Source organism: Pleurodeles waltl, chromosome 3_1, assembly GCF_031143425.1.
Source record: "Pleurodeles waltl isolate 20211129_DDA chromosome 3_1, aPleWal1.hap1.20221129, whole genome shotgun sequence".
NCBI classification, from domain to species: domain Eukaryota; kingdom Metazoa; phylum Chordata; class Amphibia; order Caudata; family Salamandridae; genus Pleurodeles; species Pleurodeles waltl.
The window spans coordinates 1,496,343,291-1,496,361,198 of NC_090440.1; the positions used below are offsets into that span (position 1 = coordinate 1,496,343,291).

The 17,908-nt window shown below is 42.1% G+C and overlaps 1 protein-coding gene across 1 annotated transcript in view; it reads right to left on the reverse strand.

Annotated features, from left to right (window-relative positions):
- Window positions 1–17,908, reverse strand: part of LRP1B (LDL receptor related protein 1B) — a 4,500,992-nt gene that overhangs the window by 2,759,018 nt on the left and 1,724,066 nt on the right. Inside the window, exon 7 of the mRNA XM_069225083.1 lies at window positions 13,341–13,503. Coding sequence (XP_069081184.1) covers window positions 13,341–13,503 — 163 coding nt within the window. The remainder of the gene's footprint in view (window positions 1–13,340; window positions 13,504–17,908) is intronic.

A 17,908-nucleotide genomic window follows, 5' to 3' on the forward strand; every position in this document is an offset into this window, starting at 1 on the left:
TTCACTGTTGCAAGGTCTGTCTCTCTCTCTCATAGGATAATATGGGGGCTACCTTTAAATATGATTAAAGTGTAGATTCCCCTAGAGAAGAGATGGACAGGTGGAGTTTGGGATCCCTGAACTCACAATTTAAAAATGCATCTTTTAGTAAAGTTGATTTTGAGATTGTGAGTTTGGAAATGCCACTTTTAGAAAGTGAGCATTTTCTTGCTTAAACCATTCTGTGACTCTGCCTTGTTTGTGGATTCCCTGTCTGGGTCAGTTGACAGTTGGGTTGTTTTTCACCTCACACCAGACAGTGACACAAAGGGAGCTGGGGTGTGATCTGCATTCCTGATTAGCCATCTCTGCTAGGAGGGAGGGGTGGAGTGGTCACTCTCATCTGAAAGGACTGTGCCTGCCTCTGACAATGCTGTCTCCAGCCCCCTGGTGTGTGTCTGATGCCTTGCCTGGGCAAGGCAGGATTTCACAAGAAGGTGTGAGTCCCCTTTGAAGGAAGGTGACTTCAAAGACTAAAATGGGTATAAGAAGGGCACCCAAACTTACAAACTTCAGAAACACTTCTGGAATCAAGGGGAACCTCTGCCTGGAGAAGAGCTGATCGCTGAGGAACAAGTGCTGCCCTGCCTGTGACTGTGCTTTGTGGAGCTTTCCTGCAGTGCTGCTTCTGCCTGAGTAAGAGGGCAAAGACTGGACTTTGTGTGCCTTCCATCTTGAAGAAGAAATCTCCAAGGGCTTGATGTAGAGCTTGCCTCCTGTTGTTGAAGTCTCAGGGATAGCAAAGACTTCTTCCTGCCAGCACCTGGAGTCTCTGGAGAGACCCCTACTCTGCTCTGTGGTGCCCTTCCAGTTCCTGGGACCCTGAAAGGAGAGGCTGGCAGCCTAAGGACAAAAATACACGCACCGAGCGCCGTGCGGAGAAAAGATCGACGCGAATCCGATCGCGGCTGAGAAAACGACGCAACGCCGGCTCCGCAGCTGAGAAACGACGCCGCTGGAAACGCGACCGGAGAATCGACGCCCGGAGCAGGAGAAACGACGCGCAGCATCGCTGACGAAGGCTGAGAGATCGCAATCAGCGCCGCGGGACTTCGGACCGTCGCGTGGCTGGCTTTTTCGACGCGCCTCGCCGAGCCGAGCTGTTTTCAACGCATATACCCGTGCCGGGTTATTTTCGACGCACACCGCCCGTGCGGGGTTATTTTTGCCGCAAACCAGGTACATTTTCACGCTAGCAGCGCTAGTGTGTTGTTACAACTACCTAAAGACTCTTTTTATTTGAAACCTTTTTAAAATCATAACTTGACTTGTGTATGTTGGATTTTTGTCGTTTTGGTCTTGTTTTGTCTAGATAAATATTTCCTATTTTTCTAAACTGGTGTTGTGTCATTTTGTAGTGTTTTCATTAAGTTACTGTGTGTGTTGGTACAAATACTTTACGCCCAGCACTCTGAGGTTAAGCCTACTGCTCTGCCAAGCTACCAAGGGGGTAAGCAGGGGTTAGCTGAGGGTGATTCTCTTTTATCCTAACTAGAGTGAGGGTCCTTGCTTGAACAGGGGGTAACCTGACTGTCAACCAAAGACCCCATTTCTAACACCACCGCACCCTGATACGTCACCTCAGCAACGCCGGCATCAGAGACAAGGCCCTGGAATGGATCATCTCCTTCCTCTCCGGAAGAATGCAGAGAGTCCGCCTCCCCCCTTCAGATCCACAGCTTCGGAGATCATCTGCGGCGTCCCCCAAGGATCCTCCCTCAGCCCCACCCTCTTCAACATCTACATGACCCCCCTGGCGAACATCGCACGAAAACATGGACTCGACCTCATATCCTACGCCGACGACACCCAGCTCATCCTATCCCTCACCAACAACCCCACCTCAGCAAGAACCAGACTACACGAAGGCATGAAGGAAGTAGCGAACTGGATGACAGACAGCCGGCTTAAACTGAACACAGAAAAGACGGAGGTCCTCATCCTCAGCCCTACACCCACCGCCTGGGACGACTCCTGGTGGCCCCCCGCCCTAGGCAGCACCCCCCAACCCACGGACCACGCACGCAACCTCGGCTTCATCCTGGACTCATCCCTCTCCATGACCAGACAGGTCAACTCGGTGACCTCGGCATGCTTCAACACCCTCCGCATGCTCCGCAAGATCTTCCGCTGGATCCCCACCGACACCAGGAAGACCATCACCCACGCCCTCGTCACCAGTCGCTTGGACTATGGGAACACTCTGTACGCCGGCATTACCATCAAGCTGCAGAGGAAACTTCAACAAATTCAAAACGCGGCCGCATGACTCATCTTGAACATACCCCGCCACCACCACATCTCCGGACACCTGAAAAAACTTCACTGGCTCCCAATCAACAAGAGGATCACCTTCAGACTCCTCACCCACGCACACAAAGCCCTGCACAACCTCGGACCAAAACTCATCAACCACCGAGTCTCCTTCTACACTCCTCCGCGCACCCTACGCTCGACCGGACAAGCCCTGGCAGCCGTACCCCGCATCCGCAAAGCCACCGCCGGAGGCAGATCTTTCTCTTTCCTGGCAGCGAAGACCTGGAACGCTCTTCCCAGCCACCTTCACGCCATACAGGACCACCTCTCCTTCAGGAGGCAGCTCAAGACCTGGCTCTTCGAGCACTGACCCCTTTCTCCCCCCCCCCAGCGCCTTGAGACCCTTACGGGTGAGTAGCGCGCTTTATAAATGCAATTGATTGATTCATTGCTTATGACATTGGCGGTCCGACTAGTCAACCAACAATGCTGCGGGGGGGATGCCACCATCATACCGTTGGTGTCCCCCCCAACCTATTGCAATGTTCCTGCCGGGCTGACTGATGAGAACATTGTAATAGAGCATTCACTTTGGTCAGTCTGCCGGGAACAGTGCTAAGGTATAGGACTCGGCTCCCTTAAGGCTAGTCCTATACCGTAGCACAGAAGGGGCCGACCAGCACAACAAAGCAGATATTGTTCATTCCGAGGGTGCTTGACAGGGGGGCCCTGGACTGCCCTGGGCAGTGCAGGGGCCCCTGGTGGCCCCTGGCTCTCGCTTTCCACCAGCCTTTCATGGCGGGGTCCTAGCCTGACCTCTGTCATCCCATCAGGGTCTATGATCTTGGCTGGTACGGCAGTCTTTAGGTGGGTGGCCCGCCACAGTTGTAATTGGGCAGGTGGGCCACCTGGAGTGTGGTTGTCTGACCATCAACGCGAGTGTGGCAGTCCTTGGACCGCCACACTCATAATGAGTGCCAAGGTTTATGCTTATGTGGATAACTAAGTGGACGTGAGATTTTTTGGTAAATCAACTTCTTGGAATGTTACTACTGTATATCAATCTTTAGCATGCAAAAGAACAAGCAGAATGCAGAAGTGTCTCATCTTGCATGTTACTTGGACCCTTGCAATTTTAATACCTACTGTTAAAAACTATAGGCATCTTGAAGCCTTCTGATAGAAAATAACTGACACAGAAGAACGCTCTACTAAAGCCATGTATGATATTTTCTATGATATGTTATTTATTGGCTTTTGCCACAAGTCTTTCATATTAAAAACAACAAAAAAATATTATTACATACAAAATCCTATTGAAAATAAATAAACACATAAATATAGAGCAGCAAATGAAAGTATTTGAATGTCAGATGTAATTCAAACAAAATACAAACAAGTGATGAATGGTATGCTTGTATTAATCGCAGTCACTGGTAATCACTCGAGCCACATCCCAGTACATCATAATTTTGCAAACCAAGCCACCTCAGTTTGGATCCAGTCATATACAAATCATTCTTGACCCTGCTCTAATGGGAGCTGTTCAGCCTGAACTGCCGCACTAGGTTCCCCTGAAATAGAACACAAGTAACCCAGGACCAGTTTCACATATTTAGGGCTCAGAAGGCAGGTGTAGCTTGGGTTCAGCGTTGGCGTTGGCAGGAGAGAAGGCCTCGGTAGGTACTGAGTGACACAGCATCCTTGAAGATTGTGTGACTAAAGGGATGTGTCCCCCTGAAGTTCTCCCTTGTTTCCTTACAAAATTCCATGAAAGAGAATTAAGTTTGAACATTCAAGTGAGCTAGTAAGCCTTTGCATGCATGGATTTGTGTGTTGCATATTTGTTTCCCCCCCACATTATTGACTTTGGACAGGTAGTAATAAATATATATTTCTGCATGGACCATTTTTTCAGTCCTAATCAAAGCCCTCGACCTCTGGAACCCTTAATTTACGGCTGGAACATGTCAACAAACTTGGCAATATTAGAGTCTTAAACAGGATCAAGCGCAATAAAGACCACAGTTGAACGGTCGTAGGAACATTATATCCTTTGATTTACTCCTCCATTTTGGTGTTTTTAATCATACATGAACAGCCACTAATAAAAGGAATACCTAGGTGTTTTTAATCCGAGACGAATGAATGCAATTTATTTCAAAACTACTCCCCCGAATATGGTCGAGCCGATCCTGTTTTTAGGGAAGAGGTTGAGACCCAATGATTAGGCATGCCACAACTAGAGTAGGTGAGAGTCTAACAAAAAAAAAATTATTTGCCCCGCAGCATAGGGTTTGACTCATAATAATAGCCAATATGCATTGTATGAATAAGGTGGAATAGCTTTAGGTGCACTGTGGCTGTGAAACGGAGACTGCTATCCCATTCCCTTTAAGTAAACTCCATCCCACAAAAGTGATGGATGGAGTGCTTGAATTAATCTCAGCCACTGGTAATCACTCAGTCCCTTCTCAGTATATTGGTTTTTAGCAAAAAATGATACCTCAGTTTGAATCCAGCCATTAGCCACTCAATCTTGGCAAGCTTCAAAGAGAACAGCCGAAACTGAACTGCCAGGATTACCTTGTACCAGGACACTGGCAACCCAGGTCTGGATTCTCTTTAGTTAGTGTTCATTAACCAGGTATAGCTTGGTCACAGTATCCACATCTGGCCAAATCCATCCGATTCAGGATGATACACAAAATTATGGATAAAAGTGACAGAATGCGTGAATTAATTACAGCCACTGGTAATCACTCAGCTGCATCCCAGTCCATTGTTATTTTGTACACAATGCCACCTTGTTTTGGAAACAGCTATATGCAAACCAGTCTTGTCCTGGTTACAGTGGGAAAAGTCCATCTTGAATTACGAGGACAGGTCCTAAATGAACTAGAACACAAGCGACTCTGGAGCAGCTTCACCCTAGTTACTGCTGATCAGCCTGGTGTAGCTTGGTTCAGTGACACAGGGCCTGATTATGACCTTGGAGGAGGGGATTACTCAGTCTCAAATGTGACAGATATCCCACCCATCGTATTACAAGTTCCATTATATCCTATGGTTATCTGTCATGTTTGGGACAGAGTAACCCCCTCCACGAAGGTCGTAATCTGGCCCATAGTGTTCAAGTGACCCCGTCTGGCCATACACGTCCTACATATGGTGACACTGTAAAATATGTGTGTTAGGGTTGGCATCCTTGGCGTGGACTCCCTTAACTTTTTGCCTTTGTTTCACAGGTTGTTGATGTGTGCTGCACTCTGTTTTTGCTATTTTTGGTACTGTGGGCACTTTATCACTGCTATCCAGTGAAAAAGTGGAAGTGCTCCTATGTAAAATCTAAATGTAATTAGCTTTCCATGATTGACATATTTAATTTACTAGTAAGTCCCCAGTACAGTGCACTAGAGGTGCCCAGGGCCTGTAAATCAAATGCTACTAGTGGGCCCGCTGCACTGGTTGTGCCACCCACATAAGTAGCCCTGCAAACATGGCTCAGAACTGCAACTGCCACTGCAGTGTCTGTGTGTGCAGTTTTGAACTGCCAATTCGACTTGACAAGTGTACCCACTTGCCAGGCCTAAACCTTCCCTTTTTATACATGTAAGGCACCCCTGAGGTAGTCCTTAGTTAGCATAATGGGCATGGTTCAGAGTATGTTAAAGGTGGGACATGTACTTATGTGTTTTAGATGGCCTAACTGTGAAACACTGCCAAATTCGGTTTTCACTGTTGTAAGGCCTATCTGTCTCATAGGTTAGCATGGGGGCTGCCTTTAAATGTTATTAAAGCGCAGATTCCCTTTGGGAGCAGATAGATATTTGGAGTTTGGGGTCTCTTAACTCAAAAATTAAAAATACATCTTTTAGTGAAGTTGGTTTCTAGATTGTTTGTCTTTCTGAAAGTAGGCCTTTTCTTGCTTAAACCATTCTGTGACTCTGTTCTAAAATGTCTCCAATCCTTTGATTCGAACATCAAGTAGTAACTTACAGTCAAGGTACACCTTACACGGGAAGATAGATTGTTTACCTGATGAGACTGAACATAGGTATGAGTGGCATGCTATATTTGTTAAAGCAAAACTTTCATTGATTGTCCCTTATGTACCAACATGGAAATATATGTGGCACTTTAGGAATTTCTGATACACATTTTCCTCTATTTATCCAATCTCTTGTTCTACCATATGGGCACATATTTGCAATGAAATGACCACATGATGTATAAAATGTTTTATGTAATAAGTGAGAGATCCACAATTATATTACTTCACCTTGAAATAAATTCTTTTTTTAACATTATCATATATAAAACATGCACAATTTCAAGATTCCAGCCACAAATTAAGGTTATCTCAATCACCTTAATACTGTCAGGGTATCAGCTTCAGTACTATTATCCCTATATCAACCCTAGATAAAGCCTTAAGACTGAAACTGCACCTATACACGCCTTTCATTGTAGGTTTAACAAAGAACTATAGTTTTTTTAGTTCTTTTAGGTCCATGAGACATGTCTCTTGTGAGAATACTATCTCAAAAGACATAGGAAAGTAAAGTAGATTAATGTCCACATAGCTTTGTGGAACTTCTGTAATGTTCCAGGAATGTAGTCCAATATTTTTCCACAATCACTTCTGTTGGTTTGTTTTTGTGATGACTGCTTGGTGGGTTAGATGAATTGTAATATAAAGTTGTTCAGTGTCCAAAACACACACTTGAGTATGTTTGATTAATTTCTTGACTGTTCTCACTTCCCATTTGTCAATGCCTTTTCTGACCAGCTATCCATCTGACTTTACTTGACTGCAGTGGTTCGCGGGCAAATGCTGTGACTGTTTTGATGATTTCTAATAATCTTTTAGCCTTCCTCTTCAGACTCAGGCTTGATTTCTGCACACTTTGCACATATTTCAGTTCTTGCTTCTTCCATTCAGACTAAGGTTTTTAGAAGATATACCAATGTTCTTATCAATGTCATGATACTCTTCAGCTCAGAACTTTCCTGTGCAATCTTTGAATCATTTTAGTGAACATTAGAAGTTTAAAAGCTTCTGATATAATTTATTTAGTAATGTTATCATTCAACGGAGGAGCATCGTTAGGGTTATTGTTTCTATTCTCACTTAATCTTTCTTCTATTGACCTCATATAGGAATTGATGTTTTTCACTTCTCCTACCATATCTTTTAATTGGACCACAGTATCTCTGAAAATGTCCATGAGATATGAGTCAGTCTCTTTGCCATCACTGTTGAGGGCAACAAAATTGGAGGCAGCCACAATACAGATGCTTACCAACAGTATGCTGTAATGCGCACTGCTAATACATAATGCCACTCCTTGTCATGAATCAACTATCAATAGTGTCCCCTTTAGTTCACTTTATTCATTTCTATTTGATTTCCTTGAATGAGGATACATACAAATAGCTGATTGTCAAACTCCCCTTTATTAGGTTACTCTCAACTTCTATTTTCTCCGGTAACAACAGTTCAATAAATCCATTGATTATCATCTCAGTTTTGGCAAGGGCAGCTTAGAAAGGGTTGTTTGGCCTTTTTAAAGGAGATGAATATGATGTTGCCAGATATGTCTGTCTCCTAGCTCCTTCTTGTACACATGACATGAGGTGTGTTGCATGGGCAGATATTCTTTTGACTTGCTTAGGATATGTGGACTATCTGGTTACCTCTCCCATGGAAATTAATATACTAGCTGGGGCATTACAAGCCAAAAGTTCAATTTAGTTTTCCTGTTTAACACACTAAGGAAAGAGCCTACCAGTTGCTGTCTCTACCTATGTATCCATGTGTGGCAGTCTTTAAGTCCATTATCAGTGTTACAGAAATCAATCCCCAGTAGAGTATGTTTATCAGACAGCAAGGCAAAAGACTCAGCAATCAATAAATTTGTGGTGTTCCAGAAGTTCTTGGGTTGCCACTGTTCACCTGTGGTCTTTATTGCACTTGATCCTGTTTAACACCCTCCTAAAGACCACCATGGCTGCCAGGATCATGGATCTCGATGGGGTGGTGGTGGTCAAGATTGTAACTAACCAAGTTGCCACTGAACTTAGCACCGCCTGGCTGATTACAACCCCACTTTCCTCCAGCCATTTCAAGATAGGAAAAACCATTGCCGGGGGCCACAGGGGTGGCCCTGCACTGCTCATGCCCATAGCAGGAACAGTGCAGGACCCCCCTGCCCAGCAGTGTTGGAATTTGCAACTGTTCTGCAGACAGTGCGCATTACAAGGGTGCTGGATGGCTTCCTCTATGCTGTGATATAGCACTCGGCTCCCTTAAGGGAGTCGAGTGCTATATCGTTGCATGGTTCAACTGACAGGCGGGAATGTGTATTATAATGTTCCCAGTGGGAACACTGTAATACGTTTGGGGATGACGTCACCACCATGTCGTTGGCACCTCCCTGTGACTTTGGCAGTCCCATGATAGGACCACCAAACTCTAAATGAGGCCCATAACCTCAAGTTTGCATGACCCCAGTGTGTTCAAGAAATGATACTTCAGCTCATTTGCATATATTTGAAAAAAAACATATGAATCATTCATTTATGTAAAAGAATGCCTAATTAAACCAATCAAGTAATCTTCCTAGTCCGTCACTGAAGTACCACCAGGAGTGCAACATGGGTGACCAAAACACCATAACACCCTTTAAAATGTTTAATTTTCATCTATTTTATTATATAACAGATTACATAATATATTTGTCAGATTCAAGAGATATTATCACAGAGGGGAAGCACATAAGAAAGAGACAAAAGCACAGAAAATATGATGGACTATTTGCAAATGAAAGGACAGTAAAATTGAAGTTATCCCATACTGCTACTAAAAGAAAACTATTCCATCACATATTATGAGTCATCCATATTTCTTCTGAAACATCAGTTGTTTCCTGTAAATTAACAATAAAGTGGCAATAGACTCAGATTTGTTATTCTTTCAGATCTTTGTGCATCTATTTCTTCCAAGATGCTAATTTAATAATAAACCCCTTTGTAGTAAACCCCTTAAAGGTTAGTTCAATCATGTGTGTACTGCAGCTCACAAATTACTTGAAATGCCTCTGATGAACCTTCCATGATTCAAGAAAGAAATTAAATTAAGTTGAAGAGAATGCAAGAAGGCTATTGAGCAGTTGAAGGAGGAGCTTAAGATGGAAGCATGGGAGGATTTGGAAAGAGCAAATACCCTAAAAGATAATGTTGGATTCTGAAAAATTGCAAACAAATCATTTCTCAGGTTATAATAAACCTACAATTCACACAAACATTATTGTACCTCTTGGGTAGAATAGTTTCCAGCTGTCGTCAGTTGACATAATTACACCTCTTTGTCAGTTACCTCAGAAGTTACACAGCCGGCCAAGGAAGTTGTTTTTGTCTATTGAGGTTAAGGACGTTATTACAGTAATTAACTTGAGCCCTTCAGCGAAAGCCCCAGGCCCGATGGGGTTGCTAGGGATTAGTTTAAAGCAAATAGCACTTTTTTGACACACCTTCTAACTAACGTTTTAATGGCCACACTATCAGGCTAATTAATTCTATCCAGGAAGGAGACAGTGGTAGTACCAATTTTTAGGAAATGTAACAAACATGTACTCTGCGCTTAATGTCTAATCTCCTTGCTGAATAGTTTATGTAAGATCCTGGGTAGGGTTATCTTCTCCAAACTGGAGGTTCGATCAGAGGAGAGGTAGATATTTTCAAGGGCGCCATATCGGTTTCGTAGAGGTCTGGGCACTATTGATCAGTGCCTAAACTTCAGCTTATCCTAGGTAATTATTTAATTGTTACGGATCTAGCATTTATGGATCACTCTAGCGCAACTGACATGGTCAACTGTCCTGTATTGTGGTCAGTCCTGGAGAGAGAGTGGTTTGTAATGCACTGATTGACATGTTACATAGGACGTATTTGAACACGCTGGCCAAGATACGTTATGGGACAAATGAGGAGCTCCCACCTAAGATTACTTACAACATGTGTGTGTGTCATGGTCGTTTGATGCCCCCCTCTCTCCTTAATATATATACACTAATGGCCTAGAAGAATCACTGTATCATGTTGGGAAAAATACGTCCCAAACAATGGATACTTCAATCCCAGTTCTGCTTTATGGAATGGAAATTTCTAAAGTAAAAATGTTTACATATTTATGGATTGGATTTGACTGAAGTTTGAGTTGGGGTCTTTTATTTAGATCACATGCACTCCAAACCCAGAGGTTTACTGAGTCAGTATTAAATTTTGCAAGAAGACTGGGCCATGAACCAATTAAGGAAATTATTGCAATCCATAATAATCAGTGTGTGGTGATCACTTCTTATGGAGCTGGTGTGTGGGATTAAAAAAAGGAAGATAACCTCCAGATAGTAGAGCGTACGTTTTTGTGTAAACTGACTGCTGTACAACAATCCTTGGCTACCTTTGCATGCACCTAAGGCTTAGTGTAAACTTTCTGGAGGATAGAAATAAACTCAATCCCTGGCACCTTTGGCTAAGGATCTGGGTGACACCAGAAGCTAGTCTTACTAGGGAGGTGGTACGAGATAGTCCCTGCTTGAACAACATTTAGTCAATTTCTTGGCTGATGGATGTTGAATATGTCTATTGCACTCTGTGAATCTCTGAGTTCCTTTTCGAAATCCCAATAGTCTTATGAGTGGTGACAAAATATGGGTTACAGCACTTTTTTAGAAATGGCGAGGGGAGAGCCACCGGAGTGACTCTTATCAATTACATGCAGCTTCACATTATGTATCTATTAAATCCATAGCAGGTCTGGAATTTTACATGTTGTTTATACAAAATGAGAGGTATAGATTTTAGCCCACTGGGTTGTGTTTTAATATTCCTCTGTGATTTTGGCACAAATCAAGCACTTTCAACTTTATGTTGTTCTGCACCTTGTACTTACTGCACAGGAAGCACTTCCTCATCTTGGTATTCTGTGTTCCTAATGTTAAACATTGTAAGACAGCCCTTATGTTTTTTACAAAATGTAGATGACCCTCAAATTTGTTATGCAGTAATTAACTTTCTCAAACGTTTTTTAGGCACTAGGAAGATGTATAGTCTAGCAATATGCTCATAAAGCACAGTGAGTATGTATGTGTGCTCTGTTGTATGGCTGAGGATAGCATTGTTCCCCCAATTATATATGGTATTTCCTATTATTTATTATATCTGTATTATAGAATGTTTTTTTAACAGAATCATGTTTTATTGTAAGTTTTATGAATTATGCTTTTATGGCTGGATTTCCAGATGAATAAAGATGATTGATTGACTGACTGATTCCTTATAGTATGCACTAATGTTTTGTGATCAACATCCTTTTGCAAAACATTATTATTTTGTCTCCATCTCAATAAAGGAAAGTGTTGACACATTAACAAATGAGAAGGGATCTATTTGTGAATGTGAACAAATACATTTAGGAGTAGGCAGAGGTATAGAAGACAAATGTCTGCTCCCAGAATATGTTGGTAATAGTTCTCAGTTACTAAATGGTTATCCTTTTAGTAAAGCCGGCTGCATTAAAAAAAAATAAAAAAAAGTTTTATTTAGAAGCAATCACAGACATTGTGGTTTGCTGATCCCTCCGAAAAGTCAAAAAATTTCCCTGATTTTCGTTACATTGGAGTGGGAATATAAAATCTAACCCCTTCAAAGTCCAAAACTCTCCATACTGTTGCGTAGATTAGAGTGATAATAGTAAATCTCAAACTGAGGGCCTATTTAGGAGTTTGGCTTTCCGATTATCGGACCGCCAATTCGACGGTCTGGAGGCCGCCATCAAGCTGGCGGCCTCCAGATTACTGTACTATGAACTTCTCACACTGCTGGCAGGTGGAAACAGTGCAGAGGCATTGGCTTCAGCTCTAAGGGAGCGGCGAGCCCAATGCCACTGCACTGTTGGTGCTGCCAGCACACTCGGAATGGGCATGATCTGCCAAGGCATTCTCAGTGTGCTGTGGGCTGTGCATGCCCCCCGACAACCCAGTCTCTACCTTTCTGACTGCCTTTTCATGGCGGGGTCCTGCCATGGAAAGGTCAACAGAATGTCAAGTCATGATCACCACAAATTGCACTGCTGCCAACCCGTCGGAATCCATGATCCTGGCAGTGACGAAGGTCTTGTGGCGGCCTGACCACCAGTATCATGATCTGGCAGTCGGACAGCCAAGGATACGACAGTTGGACTGCCACCGTGGGCATGACGGTTCATGGACCACTGTACTCGTTATCAGGCTGTTAAGCAACTTTTGTTTCAAACTATTATTAGGTCACACAAGTTAACTCTGATCTAATTATTAATGTTATAAGCTGTAAGCCTTATATATCAATACAATTTTCTTACAAAGAAATGACGGGGTAGACACATGAGAGACAAAAACATAGTCTGCAATGTCATGTAAGATAAGCACAAATGAAACACAAGAAGTACAATTTAAGGGAAGTATGGATGGACTCTGACATACTTTTAATCTAACTGTCCTTCTTGCATGCATACATTGCACCATTCATAGTGAAGCATTGAAAGTTTCTCTGTGTGGGCTCCATCCATGGAAGATTTGCAGGATATTGACATACGATATACTTACATAACACTATTGTACATGTAAAATATTGACATAGCCAACAGTTACTCTCCTGGACCCACACTGTACAGAACTGAAATAATTCTTCTGAAATAACATTATTTAAACTCATATGCACAATATTATATGCTTGTTATAGAAGGGAAAACACAATATTATTTCCTTGTTTCTGTTCATGTGCTGGGTGTTCAATGGGGCACCATGAGTATTGGATCATTGCAAGAGTTTTAGACTATCTACACAAGGCATATTTAAATACCATGGGGTTAAATTGGTATCATCTGCAAAGTCAGTGATTTTTATGAAATTTAGTATGGCTCTGATGAACTTTGGGAAGTTGCAGAATCGTTAATGGTGCATGTCACATTTATTTGAGAATAACAATGTTAGAACAAAACTTACCCCGCTTCTGGATCAACTGCTATTGCCTTTGCATTGAGAAGATCAATGTCAATTAATGTGATGCACACACTTCCATTCTGATCACATGCAAAGATTCTGTCACTGACATGATCCACAAAGTAAAAATTTCCAGTCAGCCAGTCGATTGCCATTTGATGTATATCTAAAGAAAATTAAAAAATATACATATAATTGTGTTGGTTTCATAAGAGTAATGTGTCATATGTACAGTTGCATTTGTGGGTTATTGTTAAAACAGACACTTTTTACAACTCATTTGCACTACTTGACTCAAATAATTTGAACACATACATTTCCATTTTGCTTTGAAAATTATACTAGATCAGAATGACCCAGAAAATAGTGTAATATGTTTTAGCTATATTGCACTGGTTTTTATAAGAGGAATGTTTCATATGTATAGTTTCATTTGTGGGTCATTGCGAAAATAGACACTTTGTACAACTCAAATGCAGTACATGGCTCAAGCCATTTGAACAAACATTTCCATTTTTCTTTGCTTTACTAAATCAGAATGACCCAGAAAAGAGTGTAATATGTTTCAGCTATATTACTCTGGATGCCAAAACATGTGTTAGTTTCTTACCTTTACCTAAATCAAGTATGAATAAAGCTTATATTATATTGTTTTAGGAAATTTTCCCCACACATAGAAGCTAGTCATTGATCAATGTCTATGGGCAATAATACATTGTGTTATTCACCGTCAAGGACCTTAGGGCCTTTCTTGAGAATATTTTATTTACAACAAAAAACTATTGCTTATGCAATACCAGTGCCCTAAAAATCATCAACGTCATGATATCACACCAAGCACTAGTTCAAACTCAAATGTAATCTTACACCAGTAATAAGAATTGAACCAGAACAATGTCACAGAGGGATCTTGTGTCTGCTCTGGTACTATATTTTTCATCAATGCATTTTCACAATGCAGCAGGATGGAGAAAAAGAAAGTTAAGATGTAGAAAATACAAGAAGCAAAATAATGATGTGACAAAGTCATCCTTTTGGCCTGCCTTGCTGGCTGCTTTCAAAATAAAACTAAGCCCAGATTTGACTTTGGCAATAAAAGTACTTCCAAAGTCTTAAAATATCTCCTTTTCACGTATGTCATTGTTAAAGTCTGCTCTTTGTGCTCCAAGGGTAGGGTGCAGTGTAAATAGAAGCAGTGGCATTATAAAAGTTGTTTTGTAAGTCCTGTAAGGGCAAAACTGCCAATTTCATTGTTCCCCATTGTAGTGCATTAGCGCCATAGACTAACATAGGATAGCTTTAGTTCAAATTAATAAAGTCTACCTTTTGATGGGAGCAAGATAAAAATGTCATCAATTGAATAGGTAAATCCAACAGCTTGCCCATAGATTTATTATAACTATTACAGGGAAAGAGTTTTAGAACACTGTCTAAAACTTACCTAATATAGGCTATGTTGTATTCTTTCCTGATTTGTCAGTCACTTACAAGCTGAGCCAAGATACCTTAATGAGATGCGAAATGGCCTGAGCTGAAACAAAGGAAGGATTTGGTGGGTGGAGATCTGCAGCAGTAGATGACAGAGCAGGAAGGGTGTTCGATGGCAAAACTGGTCTTCAAAGGAGGGAAGACACTTACGTCAGAAACCAGACCTACCCTATGTCCTGCACTCTGAGCCAGATGGGAGCCCCACTAGGAAGGGAAGGATTTGAGAAAGTTAGCCACACCAGTACAACTCCAGGAGAGATTTCCTCCATCTTGAGTTTTTGGGGAAAAGTGCTTTCTGGGATTGAAATATGCCACACTTCGCAGGAAGTAATCTTCACTGAAGGTGGTATCCTGTGCCCAATGCATCAGGGGTGCCACCCTGCTTACCAACTCAGAAACCTGCATACATATGGAAGAGCTGCCCAGCAACTCAGATCCCTGGTTCAAGAAAACCAGATGAAGAAGCACAGCCTGCATTTGAAGAACTGCACTCACAAGGACTGCACAAGCTGCACACTCTAGACTTCAGCACAAAAAGGACTTTGCCTTGTTTCCAAAGAAACGGGAGTGAACTCCCTATAAGTAACAGGTACAAATAAGTTCCCAAGAGTTCCCTGCATCAAGGCCTGCTAGGAAAGCCCAGCCAGCTGACCACCATCCAGTGGCCTATTAATAGCTTTGACCAGATGCGTTCTCAGAACTGTAGTCCCAACTCCCAAGGAGCTACTCAGAATTTCTGGAACCTTCAACCAAGGGTGTCGACACTCCAAAACCCCAAAAAGGACTTCTGTAAGAAGATCCAAATGTTTGGAGCAACTTTGATAAAAAGCTCCACATGGTGACCGACTCATCGACGAGAGTCGAGCTAGAGATGTTTAACCGGGCCTGAATTTCAAGGTCATCCTGCTGAAGTTTCAGAGCTTTTCCCCATCGATGAGGCTTCCAGGAGTTGACCAGAACCTAGCACTGAGCCAAGCTGCCAATGTTGCATCGAAAGTCAGCCTAGAGAACTGTGCTACTTCTTTCCTTAACAACAGATGAAAATGAAATTTAAATAAATAACTAGCCCCCTACTGAAACTCAAGGCCACCCACCACAAGGACATTTAAAAATCAAATAAAAGTACAAAGAAATACCGGTGCATGCCCTATCAAACAAACAACACCCTTAAACAATATTTTTTTAACTTACTTGCCACTCGACAACAAGAGAAAAAGTGCCAGAAAACAGATTTAAGGCCTGATTTAGAACTTTGTGGATGGTTTACCCTGTCACAACAATGACAGATATCCACCTGCTGAAATCTAAATCCCATAAGGTATAATAGGATTTAGATTTCATTGGACAGGGTACCCATCACCATTGTGACGGAGTAACCTGTCTGCCGAGTTTTAAATCTGACTCTAAGTCCAAAGGTAACATTTTGACAGAAGCCTCCCAGTGACTTAGTCTCCATTGGGTTAGGCCTCAAACTTTTACTTTGTCCCAGTCAAGCACAAACAGATGTGCATTGTGGGCGCTTTTTGCTTTTAGGCACTCAAAAGCATATTCTTACATATAATCTTAAAAAATTCATATCTCCAGGTCCCTACTTTGGATATTTGTAATTTTGATGCTATTTTAAAAATAAAAATATTTTCCATTTTGATAAATTTGTGTTGGATTTTTATTGTGTTGCGTTTTAAATAATTACTGTTGATATTAAGGCCCATATTTATGGATGATTAGCGCCGCTTTAGCGCCAATAATAATAATTTTGGTGCGTTAACCTAACTCCATAATTATATTTCAACTCTAGACCCGCCTTGAGTCAAAATATTGGCGTTAGCACCATGTTTAGGATGCGCGAAACCACCTTACATCAATGAGATGCAAGATAGGGTGTTCCCATCCTAAACAGGACACTAAGCCCCTAGCGCCATATTTATCTCAAGGTGCAGAAACAATGCTCAAAAAGGAGGTTGGCTTAAATACTGGTGCTAAGCCCACTTAGCACCATTATTTAGCGCCTGTGTCAGGCCAGGTGTTAGGGTGCAGGTAGGCCCATTTCCATAGTGGAACACAATGGAATGAGCACAAAGATGCCTACCCCAAGCCCCAGGAACACCACCACCCACATAGGGACACTACAGGAGGTAGACCCCATCACAGGTAAGTTTAGGTAAGTATCATTTCTTTAATGCCATTGGTGGCCCCTTATATGGGGCCCCTGCCTGGCACTGGGTATGTTGGGCTTGACACTAGTCCCCTGTGGTGGGCATTGGGGTTGTGGTAATGACTCCTGTCTACACTTGGAAAGGAGTCATTTGTGTCAAAAACTGATGCTAGTCTGGTTGGCAGCATATCAGTTGCTCCTAACCAGCCTAATGTCATTTCAGACCCACTGGCTACATTTTCTCTACCACCATCCTTGACTGGCTAGTAATTTTTTAGACGCTAGCCATTCCTTAGCGCCATCTTGCGTCATTTCATGAATATGGTGCTAAGATGGCTCTAGGGAATGGCTAGAAGCAGAAATAAGGGCCCAAGGGCCAGATGTATTAAATGGTTTTACCCATTCTGTGTCCATGGGAAAATGTGTTCATACATGTGGCCCTAAATGCTTTACACAGCTGCCTCCTAAGTTACACCTAACTGCTTCTGGGCAAAGCTACAAATGGTTGAGCAAGATTGAATTTATTGAGACCTTGACTGGACCTTATTTTAGGTTGTGTTCTTATCACTAAGTTTAAACACCTACCTGCCATTACTAATAACCCACATTTTAACAAATGAGAATAGAATTATAAGTTAGTTCTAAGTAATAGTTACCTGTATAATAAGATGTAAAACATGTTGCAGTGCCAGAAAATGCATGTAATAAAGCCTTTACAGTTTCCCCACATTGTTCAGGAAACTTTGAAGAGCTTCATTTGGCTCATTGCTTAGTTGGTGCAATGAAGAGAAAAAACAGGCAAGTTAAAGGTATTTGTGAAATGGAGGCTGTATTCCTTTGATGTGTTCATTGAATCATATTCTATTCTGTCTGTATTGTGCAACCAGCTATTCCAAGGCATTCTTGAAAAATATTTATTTGCAGACTT